The 14,869-nt window shown below is 47.9% G+C and overlaps 1 protein-coding gene across 1 annotated transcript in view; it reads right to left on the bottom strand.

The window, feature by feature from the left end:
* Nucleotides 1-325: 325 nt before the first annotated feature.
* The window catches only part of IL22RA1 (interleukin 22 receptor subunit alpha 1), a 30,016-nt gene continuing 15,472 nt past the window's right edge, over nt 326-14,869 (bottom strand). The window contains exons 5-7 of the mRNA XM_069579500.1: nt 7,321-7,459; nt 3,244-3,365; nt 326-2,334 (exon numbers count right to left, since the gene is read on the bottom strand). Of these exons, the coding sequence (XP_069435601.1) occupies nt 1,381-2,334; nt 3,244-3,365; nt 7,321-7,459 (1,215 nt within the window). The 3' untranslated portion in view covers nt 326-1,380. The remainder of the gene's footprint in view (nt 2,335-3,243; nt 3,366-7,320; nt 7,460-14,869) is intronic.

Here is a 14,869-nt window from a genome sequence, read left to right as displayed (position 1 = left end):
CATGACTGAGCGACTGAACTGAACTGAACTGAGCTGAACTGAACTGAACTGAGCTGAAGAGCTCAAGGAGGAGGTTCCACGTGTCTCTGGGCCCCTGTTTCCTCCGGTCCCTTCCCTGGCCTCCTCCTAGGCAGTCCAGCCCCTCTGGCTTGGCCTGGAGCAATTCTGAGGAAATCAAGATAATCTGAGAAAATGCCTGATCCAAAATCAAACTGAATTGGGGGTTTAAAAAAAAAATCACAACAGGAGACAGCTACTAGTTTACTGGGCACGGCCCATGTGCCAGGCGCTGTGAAACATATTTTCTTTGCGGGGTGTTTATTTATTTATTTATTTTTAATTTTATTTTTTTACTTTACAATACTGTATTGGTTTTGCCATACATTGACATGAATCCACCACAGGTGTACATGAGTTCCCAACCCTGAACCAGACATGATTTAATCTCAGCCTCACCACAACCCCATGCGGTAGGTGTTACTATCCCCATCATACAGATGAGGAAACTGAGATTTCAAACAGCGATTCATTTGCTTGTAGCCACGCGGCCGGGAAGCGTTAAGGCTGGAGCTGGAACCCGGGTGGGCTGAACCCAAGGCTGAGTTTCCAAAGTTGTGAAGTAAGTACAGTTGTAATTGTGTCTCCTTCAGGCGCCCCATGGCCCCGTGTTCCTTCCAAACCCCGCTCCCAGGATAGGGTCTGGAACTCCTGCTGACAGACAGGGTTTCTGTGTTCTCCCTGCCTGGTGGGCACTTCACTTGGGGTCCAGCCTCCAGCAGAGGATGGAAGCTGAAACAGTGCAGTTTCAGGCAGTAGGCCTGGGTGGGGCTGAGCCACAGGCCGCACTCGGCCCTGGAATCTTGCCATCTCGCAGGTTGTTCTGGTTCTGCCCAGTCTGCTGCGAGGCGTCCCTTTTCAGGCTCCTTTTTCCCCTCTTCGGGGAATCACAGAGGAGGCAGAGACCTCAGTCTGTTGAACCAGACTATGAAACTGTCCAGGAAAGGAATGAAGAGGGGTAGGCTCCAGGAGAAGTCTGTATCCAGTGTATTAGGAGCCGGGGCCCTGCACCTCTGGGAGGTCTCCTCGCATCAACTCCCTCTCTCTGACTGTCCTGCCCTGCAGAGCTTGGCGTGCTCCAGCTCATTTGCACATGATACACCTCTGAAACTGGCTGGAGCTCTTCTCACGTCTTTTTTGCTCCAAAGGGATCTCAGCCTAGGCAAGGGTCCAGCCTCCTCCTCTGCTGGTTCCTCGAGGGCACCCACCTGGGGAGGGGCTGCAGAGTGCGCAGCATCCCTGGATACAGGAGTGAAGGCCCAGGATGTGAGCTGAGGGGGTGGTGGGGACAGGAGGAAGCCCCAGGCCTGCCCTGTTCTCTGCTCAGGACTCCCACTGCACGGTTAGGGCCAGGCCTCGGAACAGAGAGTCCAGCTCCGTGGGTGACTCCAGGTCTGGGGCCTGAAGGCCTGGGCTCTCGGCCTCAGTCTTGGATGCCGGATCCTCATCACTGGGACACACGAGAGACTCCAGCAGGCCCCAGCGACTTGGACCCTCATCTGTGGGGGAACATGGGAGGGAAGGAGTCTGCAAAGGGAGGCACCCGGGGTGGCCCTCGATCTGGACAGAGGAGAGGAGGGGCAGCTGGCCCTTTAGGGAGCTTCGTGTTCCTGGCTCCCTTTGGCCTATGGTATCAGAGTCAGAGTCTGAGTCGGTGTGAACCCCTAAGTGCTGGTGGGAGGATTTTGCTTCTTGGGGGTCCTCCATGGCCAGGGGTGTCACCCCCTGTAGTGAAAGGCCACCTGGGCTGCAGCTTCCAGCTGGCACCTCTTTCTGGAGCTGCCCCTTAGTTCCAAGGTGTTTTGGACCAAAGCGTGTCACAGGTGGGGAGTCTCTCCCAGACTCTTCCCCGCACATCCCGTAGGAAGGAGGCCAGCTGTCTGGGGTGGCCTGCGGGGTGTAGGAAGGAAGCTGGGCCTCTGAGACAGCCTGCAGAGTGTAGGAGGGCGGTTTAGCTTCCAGGGTTCCCTGAGGTGCATAGGATGAGGGCCTGCCCTCGGGAGCAGCCTGGGGGGCGTAGGACAGCATGGGGAGTGCCTGGTGAGGTGGTCCTCCAGAGGGCCGGAGGACGGGGAGGTCTGGCTGCCCAAGGTAGGCGACCTCAGGCAGGCCGTGCCGCGGTGGGTGTCCCAGGGGCTCCATGGGGTCGGAGACCTTGACTTTGGAGTACTGGACAGGCTGGGCCAGACCGCCGGAGCTGCTGAGGTCGAAGACGGGGATCAGGGTGTGCTCCTGGATGAACCGCAGAGGCTGGAAGGGCAGGATGTGCTGGACATCCTAGGCAGGGAGAACAGCACGCCCATTAGAGTGCCTTCTCAGCCCCCCGCCCCTGAGGATGCCGTGGGCGCCGCGGTCCTCCCCAGGGGTGGGGGCGAGGGCAAAGGTAGACCGCCTGAGGGCTTTTCCAAGATCCGTAATCCCTGCCTTCTTTCCCAGGGATTTCTCTTAGTGCTGGGGCCTCTGTGAAGGAACAGAGCTCTGGCCCTGTTAGCTGAGGGCCACTGCCTGAGTCTGGCTTGGCCAGGGAGAGCGGTGAGTCAGGCTGTGATTTCTCCAGGAGGTGGGTATTCTGGAAGGAGTTGACTCAGATTTGGGATGACCTTGGGTGATGCTCCCCAGGAGGTGCTTCAACTGCTCTTCAGCTCCCGAAGGGCCTCATGGAGGGAGAAAGGAGGGGAAGGGAGGGGGAAGCGGAGTCCAGGAGAGTTTTCAGGAAATGGCTCAGATGGGCTTTGACTTGGAGAGACCGATGGGTCCGACTCCTCCAGCCCCAGACTGTCCAGGCTCTGCAGTGGGCAGAGACGCCGTGCTGGGGGCCAGACTCGGGCTGCTGATACGACATGTGCGGTTTGCTAAGGCTTAATTTAGAAAAATTAGTTGCCAAGACTTGAAACGTGGGAGAGTTCACATTACCATCTGAACTTCGGACTTCATTGGTAAAAAATCAAAGATGTGGCCACACTGGGCCTGCGATCCCAGGTGGCAGAGCCTGTCTGGGCTGCCCATTCAGACAGGGCACGTGTCCCCTTGAAAACGACATGGCTTGTCTGTTCCACGCCTTCTCTTCCTGATCCCCTAGCTCTTGTCAGTCCACCCCAGGGGCTGCCAGCCACGTCTCTAGGTTGGCAGGAGAAGCAAAGAGCCGGGGGTCCCTGAGCCCATGCCCTCCCCGGGGCCCCTGCTCACCAGGGAGCTGGGAGGTGGAGGCGGCTTGGTGATGTATCTGTAGCTCAGGTAGCAGAGCCCTGCAACCAGGAAGCCCATGGAGAACAGGAAGGCGCCGGAGAAGGAGTAGGTCCATGTCCGATCTGGGTCAACGAGAGGCAGAGCAGGAAGGCTGAGGCTGTCAGTGTGGGTGCTGGCAACTCAGGCCTCGACCCCCAACCCCACCTCTCGGGACAGGCTTGGGAAGGCCTCTTCCACTCCCAAGACTTACGGGGCCGGGGCGAGGGCACAAATGGAGGGCCACACACCATATGTCTAAATATTAAGAATTTATAAATTGTGTTCTTGCATTGTTAAGTAAAATATGTTCTGTGCCCCCTCCTTGACAAATATACTTTTCATAACAACCTGGAAGGCTTGAAGCTTGCTTCTTGGACTCCTTGGGGTGCAGAGTGGAAAGAAGGAAGTGCAGGGGGGAGTTCCTGCAAGCCCAGCCTGGCTCCAGTCCACCCTGCCAGGGGCCTCATGCACAAGGATATGGGCTCATGGTCAAGTTCATCCAAGGCCCATACAATGCCCGTCCTTTGGCCACCCTTTGGGCCGCGGGCTTGTCCTCTGGAAGAAAGACCCAAGGAGGAGACCTGCCGAGACTGGACACAGGCTCCAGCCATTGATGCAGGGAATTTCGAGGCTCTCAGAGTCCGTGGGGACCTGCCCTCTTGGACTTAAGGACCCTTCATCTTGTGGGGAGGGCCATGTCCAGGGCAGGGCTGGAGCAGGACCTTACAAGGGCCCCTCTTGTCTGAGTCTAAGGGAAGTCCTGCCTTTCTGGTGGGGGCTTGGGAAAAGGGGAAAGGGAGGGGGGATGGACAGTGAGAGGGGCCTGGCTTGCCCACATCTCAGTCAAGATCTGAGCTGGGTATTGGGAAAACCTCACTCAGGGGGGAGCCTGGGAGGCATCACCCTTTCTAAAGCAGAAGGAGAGGACAGATGAGGGCTTTAGTGCTGAGCCTCCTCCCTACAGTCCTGTGTCTTTGGAATGGGTGCCTGCAGCCAGTTCTTGGCATGACACACTTCCTGTCACCAACCCAAGTGGGACTGGGAAGTAGCTTGGTAAAGAAGAGGTAGCTGGGGTTTTCGTTAAAACTGGTGATTTGGGACTTCTCTGGTGATCTAGCGGTTGAGAAGCCATCTCCAATTCAGGGAATGCTGGTTTGATCCCTGGTTGGAACACTCAGCTCCCACATGCTGCAGGACACTAAACCACTGTGGCACAGCGAAAGAAAGTCTGCGCGCTGCAGCGAGGCCCCAGCGCAGCCAAGACAGCCAACAGAAGGCTGGCGATCTGGATTACCCAGCGGTCTTGGCTTTCCAAGTCACCCTCCTTCGGTTCCTGGCCCCTGTGTGGCTTCAGCTTGGGTGATCATCAGTTGCCAGCGACCTTGGCAATGACTGTGAACCCTGGGAATTGTTGGAGACTTTACTTCCAGCCCTCTCCTTACTCCTTCCCAAGCCCCTGTGGCGTGGGCCTCTCTGGGTAGCTTCACACTTGAGTGATACCCTGTCCCCTGCCACATGACACTCCCATCACTCTACTGGGGAGAGGACTGGAGCCACATGTTTCTACACGACATGCCTAACGTGACCAGAAAACTGCAGCTCCCCGTACCAGGACAGGGACTTGGAACATTTCTGCCATCTCACTCATGGAGAAGTAGGAAGACAATACAGAAACAGCACTGGAAAGTGGGGAATTAGAGGTTGGGCTCAGCCGCCGATGTGCTGAGCTACTCTCTTCTGCATGACCCTCTCCGGTCTAAGATTTATTATTAATAATAACAGTAGCCAGTGATGACGGAACTCTTACTACATGCCAGGCACTGTATAGAGTGCTCCACCAGTGCCATCCTACCAAACAGGTGGCTCTGTATGGCCCCTCCTTACAGATGATGAAGCTGAGTCTCAGAGAGGTTGGGTGACTTGAACAAGGTCCACAGCTACTCAGTGGCGAAGCCAGGGTTGACATGTGTAACTCCAAAGCTCATCCTCACAGCTGCTACACAATGATACCTTTGTTTCCTTGTCTATTCAATTAGGATATGGGGTGAGCCAACCCTTAGACCCCTTTCCAGCATCAGGATGCTGGGATGATGGTCCAGACATTCGGAGAGGTAGATAAAGGAGGGGTCCTGGGCTCTGGGGTAAGACAGACTCCTGGATACAGGGTCAGGGCAGGATGTTTCATCCTGAAATGGAAGTAAGAGGAATAAATGTACAGTAGAGAGGACCGGCTCTAAACGAAATTGCAGAGTGGTGATTAGAGCCCAGTCTTCAAAATCAGATGAACCTAGTTAGGTCACTGACCAGCTGTGTGATCATGGGCGAGTTGCTTAACTTCTCAGAGGCAGAGATCCCCCTCTGTAAAATGGGGATGAGGTAACCCAACTTGCCAGATTGTTGTAAGGATTCAATGAGATGATATATGTAAAGTATTTTGCACAGTGTTTGGCACTAGAGTAGGTACTTAATAAATGGTAGGACTTCTTATTAATATTCTTGATTACCCTGGGTTGGGAAGATCCCCTGGAGAAGGAAATGGCAACCCACTCCAGTATCCTTGCCTGGAAAATCTCATGGACAGTGGAGCCTGGTGGGCTGCAGTCCACGGGGTCGCAAAGAGTTGGGGATGACTGAGCGACGAATATTATAAAGGATAAGGCACCTTCTATATGTCACCAAGAACCAGTCACCAAAAAGTATGACTCATATAAAAGCAGCTACAGTCTTAGAAGAAAACGATATCATGAGTTAGATCATGTAGGATATGGGCCGATCAGAAGGATATGGTGGAGTGGTCTGCAAGCTGTCAGTAAGCAAGGGGACAGGGGCGAGCCAGGAATGGAGGAGACTGATCCAGTAGGGTCCGAGGAGAGGGTCACAAATCATATATACACTCCTAGCTCAGTGCCTGTGACATGGGTTTCCTTTATCTAGTTCTTCCGTTGCCAAGTTCTACTCTGGTCTTCGTCTGGCCCTGTCCCCAGGAAGGGCACGCCCCCTGCAAGTGGCCAGTGCTGGCTGGCCCACCACGCATATCTTCCCATGAAAACTAAAGCACTGGGACTCGGGTAAAGAAGTCAGTCTCTTACAGACTCTTGGAGAAACCGTTGAGTTGATTTTCTGAACAAAGCTGAGGACCAGAACCTAACCGATGATGATTCTACCAAGCTGCAGTTATACCTTTGGGGCCAGCCTCTAAGCTGCCTGGCCTCTATCCCTCAGAACAGAAATCACCTACTGACATCATTAACCTAAAGATGATGACTAGGGTGGAAACTGTTTTCCAAATCCATCCAACCCAGGGGTATCGCTTTCATCCTCTAAACTTACAGCATTACATTTCTATCTCTATGAAAATAAACACAAATAAAAATATCACGATGCTCACAATGAGAGTCGAGTTTCAATGTGCTGGAGGAAAGGAACACGGGACGCCACCTCCTTGAGCCAGTGACTCAAAACTATCTCTATAGAAGCGTAGTAATGAGAGTGTCTTCCCTGGTATTAGGCCTCGTTCTGTCTGTCACCACCTGTGCAATTTGGGGCAAGTTACTTAACCACCCTGTGCCTCAGCTTTCTCAGTGGAACCAAGATGCTTCATAGATAGCTCATGAGAACTGTGTTTGGTGGTGTCTGGTCCCTGGCTGGTACTGCAGAAATGCTATTATAATCACTGCTATTTTCATTTGACCTGGGAAGGTAATGAGGGATCTTTTAATCTTTTCTTCTCTCCCATCAGCAGATTATTTCCCAGGATGTCTCACTTGAGTTAATATAAAATTGAATTTGGTTTGCCAGGATACGCATGCAGTTTGCCAGAGAGAGGAAATTCAGATGTAGGCTGGAGGGTGGAGAGTAAACATTTGCTATGATAACCCACCAGCTAACTCATTTATGGATAAACAAAGATTGACTTTAATAATACACTGATCATCCTTCTGTGTGTGTGTTTTTAAAGAGCATGTTCAAGCCTCACCCGGGTTATCGGGAGGAAGGAATTCAGCAGTCCCACCTCCCTCTGGCTTCAGCGGAACTTACCTGGCAGCGTCTTCACTTGGCACTTGTAGGGAGCGCTCTCCTTGAACAAGTTTGGAATACAAATCATGACGGACCCATGGAACTCCGTGTCAGGGGTCAGGCCGAAAAACTCAAATTTTCTCTCCTTCTCTTCAACGTGCTGAATTTGACAGAGAACGCAGAGCAACATCTGTTATACACCAACCTCCATAAGGAGCCTGCTTACAGCTCCGCCAGGATCATTGACTTAGTAAAATGGCACGACCAGCTGCCCAAACCACACACTGGTAGGTCAGTCTGCGGCCCTCCATTCCCAGTCCCCTAACTTCTGGTTTCTCCCTAAAGCCAGTGAGTTGCAAGCTCAGTGTACTTTCACTTGGAACAGTGTCTGGCATTTAGTATGCACTCTATAAATACTAGGTGCTGTTATGTTACCACCGTCAGGGTGGCACCAGCACCACCACCACCACTGGCACCAACACCACCACCATCAGTGTCACCAACACCATCACCATCGTGACCACCAGGACCACCACCACCACGACCACCACCATCACCACCACCACCATCACTATAAAGGACAGAAATGGCACGGACCTAACAGAAGCAGAAGATATTAAGAAGAGGTGGCAAGAATACACAGAAGAACTGTACAAAAAAAGATCTTCACGACCTGGATAATCACGATGGTGTGATCACTCACCTAGAGCCAGACATCCTGGAATGTGAAGTCAAGTGGGCCTTAGAAAGCATCACTACGAACAAAGCTAGTGGAGGTGATGGCATTCCAGTTGAGCTGTTTCAAATCCTGAAAGATGATGCTGTGAAAGTGCTGCACTCAATATGCCAGCAAATTTGGAAAACTCAGCAGTGGTCACAGGACTGGAAAAGGTCAGTTTTCATGCCAATCCCAAAGACAGGCAATGCCAAATAATGCTCAAACTATCGCACAATTGCACTCATCTCACATGCTAGTAAAGTAATGCTCAAAATTCTCCAAGCCAGGCTTCAGCAATACGTGATCCATGAACTTCCAGATGTTCAAGCTGGTTTTAGAAAAGGCAGAGGAACAGAGATCAAATTGCCAACATCCGCTGGATCATGGAAAAAGCAAGAGAGTTCCAGAAAAACGTCCATTTCTGCTTTATTGACTATGCCAAAGCCTTTGACTGTGTGGATCACAATAAACTGGAAAATTCTGAAAGAGATGGGAATACCAGACTACCTCACCTGCCTCTTGAGAAACCTATATGCAGGTCACGAAGCAACAGTTCAAACTGGACATGGAACAACAGACTGGTTCCAAATAGGAAAAGGAGTCCGTCAAGGCTGTATATTGTCACTCTGCTTATTTTACTTCTATGCAGAGTACATCATGAGAAACGCTGGGCTGGAAGAAGCACAAGCTGGAATCAAGATTGCCAGGAGAAATATCAATAACCTCAGATATGCAGATGACACCACCCTTATGGCAGAAAGTGAAGAGGAACTAAAAAGCCTCTTGATGAAAGTTAAAGAGGAGAGTGAAAACGTTGGCTTAAAGCTCAACATTCAGAAAATGAAGATCATGGCATCTGGTCCCATCACTTCATGGGAAATAGATGGGGAAACAATGGAAACAGTGTCAGACTTTATTTTGGGGGGCTCCAAAATCACTGCAGATGGTTATTGCAGCCATAAAAATTTAAAGACGCTTACTCCTTGGAAGGAAAGTTATGACCAACCTAGGCAGCATATTCAAAAGCAGAGACATTACTTTGTCAACAAAGGTCTGTCTAGTCAAGGCTATGGTTTTTCCTGTGGTCATGTGTGGATATGAGAGTTGGGCTGTGAATAAAGCTGAGCACCAAAGAATTGATACTTTTGAACTGTGGTGTTAGAGAAGACTCTTGAGAGTCCCTTGGACTGCAAGGAGATCCAACCAGTTCATCCTAAAGGAGACCAGTCCTGGGTGTTCTTTGGAAGGACTGATGCTGCGGCTGAAACTTCAATACTTTGGCCCCCTCATGGGAAGAGTTGACTCACTGGAAAAGACCCTGATGCTGGGAGGGATTGAGGGCAGGAGGAGAAGGGGACGACAGAGGATGAGATGGCTGGATGGCATCACCGACTCGATGGACACGAGTCTGAGTGAACTCCGGGAGTTGGTGATGGACAGGGAGGCCTGGCGTGCTGCGATTCATGGGGTTGCAAAGAGTCGGACACGACTGAGCGACTGAACTGAACTGAACTGAGCCACCACCACCATCACCACCATCATCACCATCATCACCCTCACCTCTCCATTCTTCCTTCTTCTAGTTCTCCTTTTCCTCCTTTTTTTTTTTTTTAAAATAAATTAACAAAACCCTTTGACTGTCCATCAGTCCCTTACCTCCTCATTGCTTCTGTCTTGCCTGGACCTCAGTATGATTGCCCTGGACTCTTGCAGCGGCCTCCTTACTGGTCTCCAGTCTCTGGTCTCGGCCCTTCCACTTTCAAATTTAACCTGTGTCACAGTGATCTCTCTAAACAATCAATATAATTGCAAAGCTCCTCTATTCAAAATCCTTGATGGTCTAGGTCATATTACAGAGTGAAAAACCCTGGTTCCTGCCCACCTTGTTCATTCATCTCTCCTTACAGCTCACCTAAGTGTTGTTTTTCTGAAAGTTTCACTCTTCATCTATTTTTTTTCTTCTTCTTCCATGTATTTTTTGTGGATTTTTTCTTGCTCTGTGGCTCCTGTGATCACCAATGTGTGGATAACCCCCAAACTGATCTCAGTGAGATCTATGGAATTCCTGGGGCACACTGCCAGCTCTCTCCTTAACATCTGTGGCCTTCTCTAACTTCACATGTCTAAACATCCTGATCTCTCTCTGGGGTCTGTCCCATCCCCAACCCCAAACTGGCAACTGTATTTGATTCCCTAGTTCAGTTCAGTTCAGTCACTCAGTGATGTCTGACTCTTTGAGACTCCATGGACTGCAGCACACCAGGCTTCCCTGTCCATCACCAAGTCCCGGAGCTTACTTAAACTCATTTCCATCGAGTTGGTGATGCCATCCAACCATCTCATCCTCTGTAGTCCCCTTCTCCTGTCTTCAATTTGTTAATAATGTCTTTCTTGTTCTAATGTCCAAAGCATAAAACTTAAAGCCATTTTTCAACAAATGCTCTCTCATATCCTTTGTGTATAATTGCCCTGAAACAATCCATGAACTTTTCTTTAAAGGTCTAGGACCTATGTTCTTGGGAGTTTAAAGGCTAATACATTTCTTCTTTGGTTCTTTGCCTTTCAGCTATGCCTTCCCTTTTCCAGGCACGTGGAGGCCAAGGGTTAGGGTATTTATGGTTTTTCTTTTGAAGGGGGTGAAGAAGTGCATATATGGATTTAACAACTTATTATTTTATGGAACTCATATGGTTGACATGATCATGTGATACAATTCCAGTAGAGTTTTCAAGGTCCAAAGAGTCCTTCCTTCCCCCGTTTTTTACTGCTTCCATCCTGGCTCAGGCCCTCAACATATCCAGCATGTACCATTGCAGTTAGCCTTCTGATTTCCCACCCTGATCACTCTTTCATTTCTATGTTTGATCTCTCTTCTTTCTCAGTAATTTACAGCTTCTATTGGACCAGTCTTCCCTAAAATAACAACTATAGATTCTGGTCAAAATGAAAATTACTTTTAGGTATTGGAAAGTACGTAAAGCAGGCAGATACTGGAGAAAGGCAGAAGGGGTAGCACTGAATGAATTTCTCTCTCTCTTTAGTATCTTTGGGCCTGAGGACAGGACCCCATTTATACCCTCTGGGATGGGTAACAGCTAGACAAAACCTTGTGATCGTACCGGTTTCAATAACCAGAAGACAGAGTTTAGGGCAATCATGAACGTTAGAAAATGTGGGGAGAAACCACAGATAGGACAAGTTCGTAGAGAGGGAGGCCTGAATTCTGTGTATAAACTTTGTCCAAATTCTTGGCTGATACCTAAAGTATGCACTAATGGAGTAGACTCCAAGCAGTCCAGGTAAGGTTTAAACTGAACATTACACAGCTGAGATTTTGGAGCTTGAAGTTCAGCCAAATTAAGCGCCTAGTAAGGGACGGAAGAGCCTCGTAGGCTGCGGTCCATGGGGTCGTGAAGAGTCGGACACGACTGAGCGACTTCACTTTGACTTTTCACTTTCATGCATTGGAGAAGGAAATGGCAACCCACTCCAGTATTCTTGCCTGGAGAATCCCAGGGATGGCGGAGACTGGTGGGCTGCTGTCTATGGGGTTGCACAGAGTCGGACACGACTGAAGCGACTTAGCAGCAGCAGTAGCAAGACAAATAAAAATCAGTATTCTTTGTAGGAACATAAGAGAACCCAGTCCTTTCAACATATCATTCACAATTTCTGGGATGCTTTCCAAAATTTTTAGGCATATAAAAAGGAGAAAATGTAATCCATACTCAAGAGAAAAGACAGTTAATTATGACTTACCCCCAAGATAACCAAAATGTTTGAATTAGCAGACAATGATTTTAAAGTCAGTTCAGACACTCAGCTGTGTCCGTTCTTTGTGACCCCATGGACTGCAACACACCAGGCTTCCCTGTCCATCACCAACTCCAGGAGCTGGCTCAAACTCATGTCCATCAAGTCGGTGATGCCATCCAACCATCTCATACCCTGTTGTCCCCTTGTCTTCCCGCCTTCAATCTTTCCCAGCATCAGGGTCTTTTCCAATGAGTCAGTTCTTCACATTAGGTGGCCAAAGTATTGGAGCTTCAGTTTCAGCATCAGTCTTGCCAATGAATATTCAGGATTGGTTTCCTTTAGGATGGACCGGTTGGATCTCCTTGCAGTCCAAGGGATTCTCAAGAGTCTTCTCCAACACCACAGTTCTAAAGCACAGTTCTTCAGCACTTAGCTTTCTTTATGGTCCAACTCTCACATCCATACACAACTACTGGAAAAACCACAGCTTTGACTAGATGAACCTTTGTTGGCAAAGTAATATCTTTGGTGTTAATATGCTGTCTAGGTTGGTCATAGCTTTTCTTCCAAGGAGCAAGGGTCTTTTAATTTCATGGCTGCAGTCACCATCTGCAGTGATTTTGGAGCCCAAGAAAATAAAGTCTGTCACCATTTCCATTGTTTCCCCATCTATTTGCCATGAAGTGATGGGACTGGATGCCATGATCTTATTTTTCTGAATGTTGAGTTTTAAGCCAGATGTTTAACTCTCCTCTTTCACTTTCATCAAGAGGCTCTTTAGTTCTTCTCTGCTTTCTGCCATAAGGGTGGTGTCATTTGCATATCTGAGGTTATTGATATTTCTCCTGGCAATCTTGATTCCAGCTTGTGTTTCATCCAGCCCAGCATTTCTCATGATGTACTCTGCATAATCAGTTAAATAAGCAGGGTGACAATACACAGCCTTGATGTACTCCTTTCCCTATTTGGAACCAGTCTGTTTTTCCATGTCTGGTTCTAACTGTTGCTCTTTGAACTGCACACAGATTTCTCAGGAGGCAGGTAAGGTGGTCTGGTATTCCCATCTTTAAAAATTTTTCACAGTTTGATCCACGCCATCAAAGGCTTTGGTGTAGTCAATAAAAGAGAAGTAGAATGTTTTTCTGGAATTCTTTTGCTTTTTCTATGATCCAAAAGATATTGGCAATTTGATTGCTGGTGCCTCTGTTTTTTGTAAATCCAGTCTGAACATCCGGAAGTTCTTGGTTCATGTACTATTCAAGCCTAGCTTAGAGAATTTTGAGCATTATTTTGCTAGCATGTGAAATGAGTGCAATTGTGTGGTAGTTTGAGCATTCTTTGGCATTGCTTTTCTTTGTGATTGGAATGAAAACTGACCTTTCCTGTCTTGTGGCCACTGCTGAGTTTTCCAAATTTGCTGGCACCTTGAGTGCAGCACATTAATAGCATCCTCTTTCAGGATTTGAAATAGTTCAGCTGGAATTCCATCACCTCCACTAGCTTTGTTCATAGAGATGCTTCCTAAATCCCGCTTCCTGTTCCAGGATGTCTGGCTCAAGGTGAGTGATCACACCATTGTGGTTATCTGGGTCATTAAGGTCTTTTTTGTACAATTCTTCTGTGTATTCTTGCCGCCTCTTATTAATATCTTCTGCTTCTGCTTAGGTCCATACGTTTTCTGTCCTTTGTTGTGCCCATCTTTGGATGAAACGTTCCCTTGGTCTCTGTATTTTTTTGGAAGAGATCTCTCGTTTTTCCCATTCTATTGTTTTCCTCTATTTCTTTGCACTGATTACTTAGGAAGGCTTTCTTATCTCTCTTTGATATTCTTTGGAACTCTGCATTTAGATAGATTTATCTTTCCTTTTCTCCTTTGCCTTTCACTTCTCTTCTTTTGTCACCTATTTATAAGGCCTTGTCAGACAACCAGCTAATATAAGTATGTTAATTAAGTATGCTAATATAAGGAAGTTAAGGAAAATGTGCTCATAATGAATGAATGATTTTTCAGTAACATATAGAAACTATAAAAATTAGAGACTTCAGAACTGAAAAAAAAATCTAAAATAAAAATGCCCACCGAATAGTCTTAACAACAGATCGGAGATGACAGAAGAATCAACGAACTTGAAAACAGATCAATAGAACAGACAAAATTAGATAGTGGTGACGGTTGGAAAATTTCTTGAATATATGAAAAACCACTGATTCCTGCCCTTTAAAGTGGGTGAATTTTACGGTAGCTGATTATATCTCAATTCTTAAAAAGGGAAGGACTATCAGAATGCTGCCTAAAGACATATATTTTAAACATAAAGGCACCAGCCGGAAGGTTCAAGAGGGAGGGGACACATGTACACCTGTGGCTGATTCATGTTGATGAATGGCAGAAACCAGCACAGTATGGTAAAGCAATTATCCTCCAGTTAAAAATAAAATGTAAAAAATAAATATAAAGGCACTGATAGATTGAAAATATATAGATATAAAAAATATACCACGCAAATTATAGATATAAGGCTTTGTTGTTGTTAAGCTGCTAAATTGTTTCTGACTCTGCCCATGGGATTTCCCAGGCAAGAATACTGGAATGGATTGCCATTTCCTTCTCCAGGGGATCTTCCTGACCCAGGGATCAAACCCACATCTTCTGCATTAGCAAGAGGATTCTTTACCGCTGAGCCAGCAGCGAAGACCCAAATACAAGGTGAGAGTCCCTATATTAATAGTAGATAAGGTACAGGTCAATAAAAAGAGTATTACTAGAGATAAAAGGGGACAATTCATAATGATGAAAGGGTCAATTCACCAGGAGGCTATAACAACCATGTTTGTAACTGTCTGATAATAAAGTTTCCAATATGCACAGAATTAAAGGGGAAAAGAGACAAATCCATAATCAAAGCTGGAGATTGTAATACTCTCAGCAATTAAGAGAACAATAGAGCTCCCCCAAATCAGGAAAGACATAGAAGATTTGATTAACACTCTTGGCCACCTTTATCTAATTGATATTTGTAGAGCACTCCACAAAACACCCGCAAAACACCTATTCTTTTTGAGGGCACGTGAAACATTCACCAAGAGAGCCCACAT

Source organism: Ovis canadensis, chromosome 2 (assembly GCF_042477335.2).
Source record: "Ovis canadensis isolate MfBH-ARS-UI-01 breed Bighorn chromosome 2, ARS-UI_OviCan_v2, whole genome shotgun sequence".
Lineage (NCBI taxonomy): Eukaryota > Metazoa > Chordata > Mammalia > Artiodactyla > Bovidae > Ovis > Ovis canadensis.
This window is presented reverse-complemented; position numbering and strand designations above follow the sequence as displayed.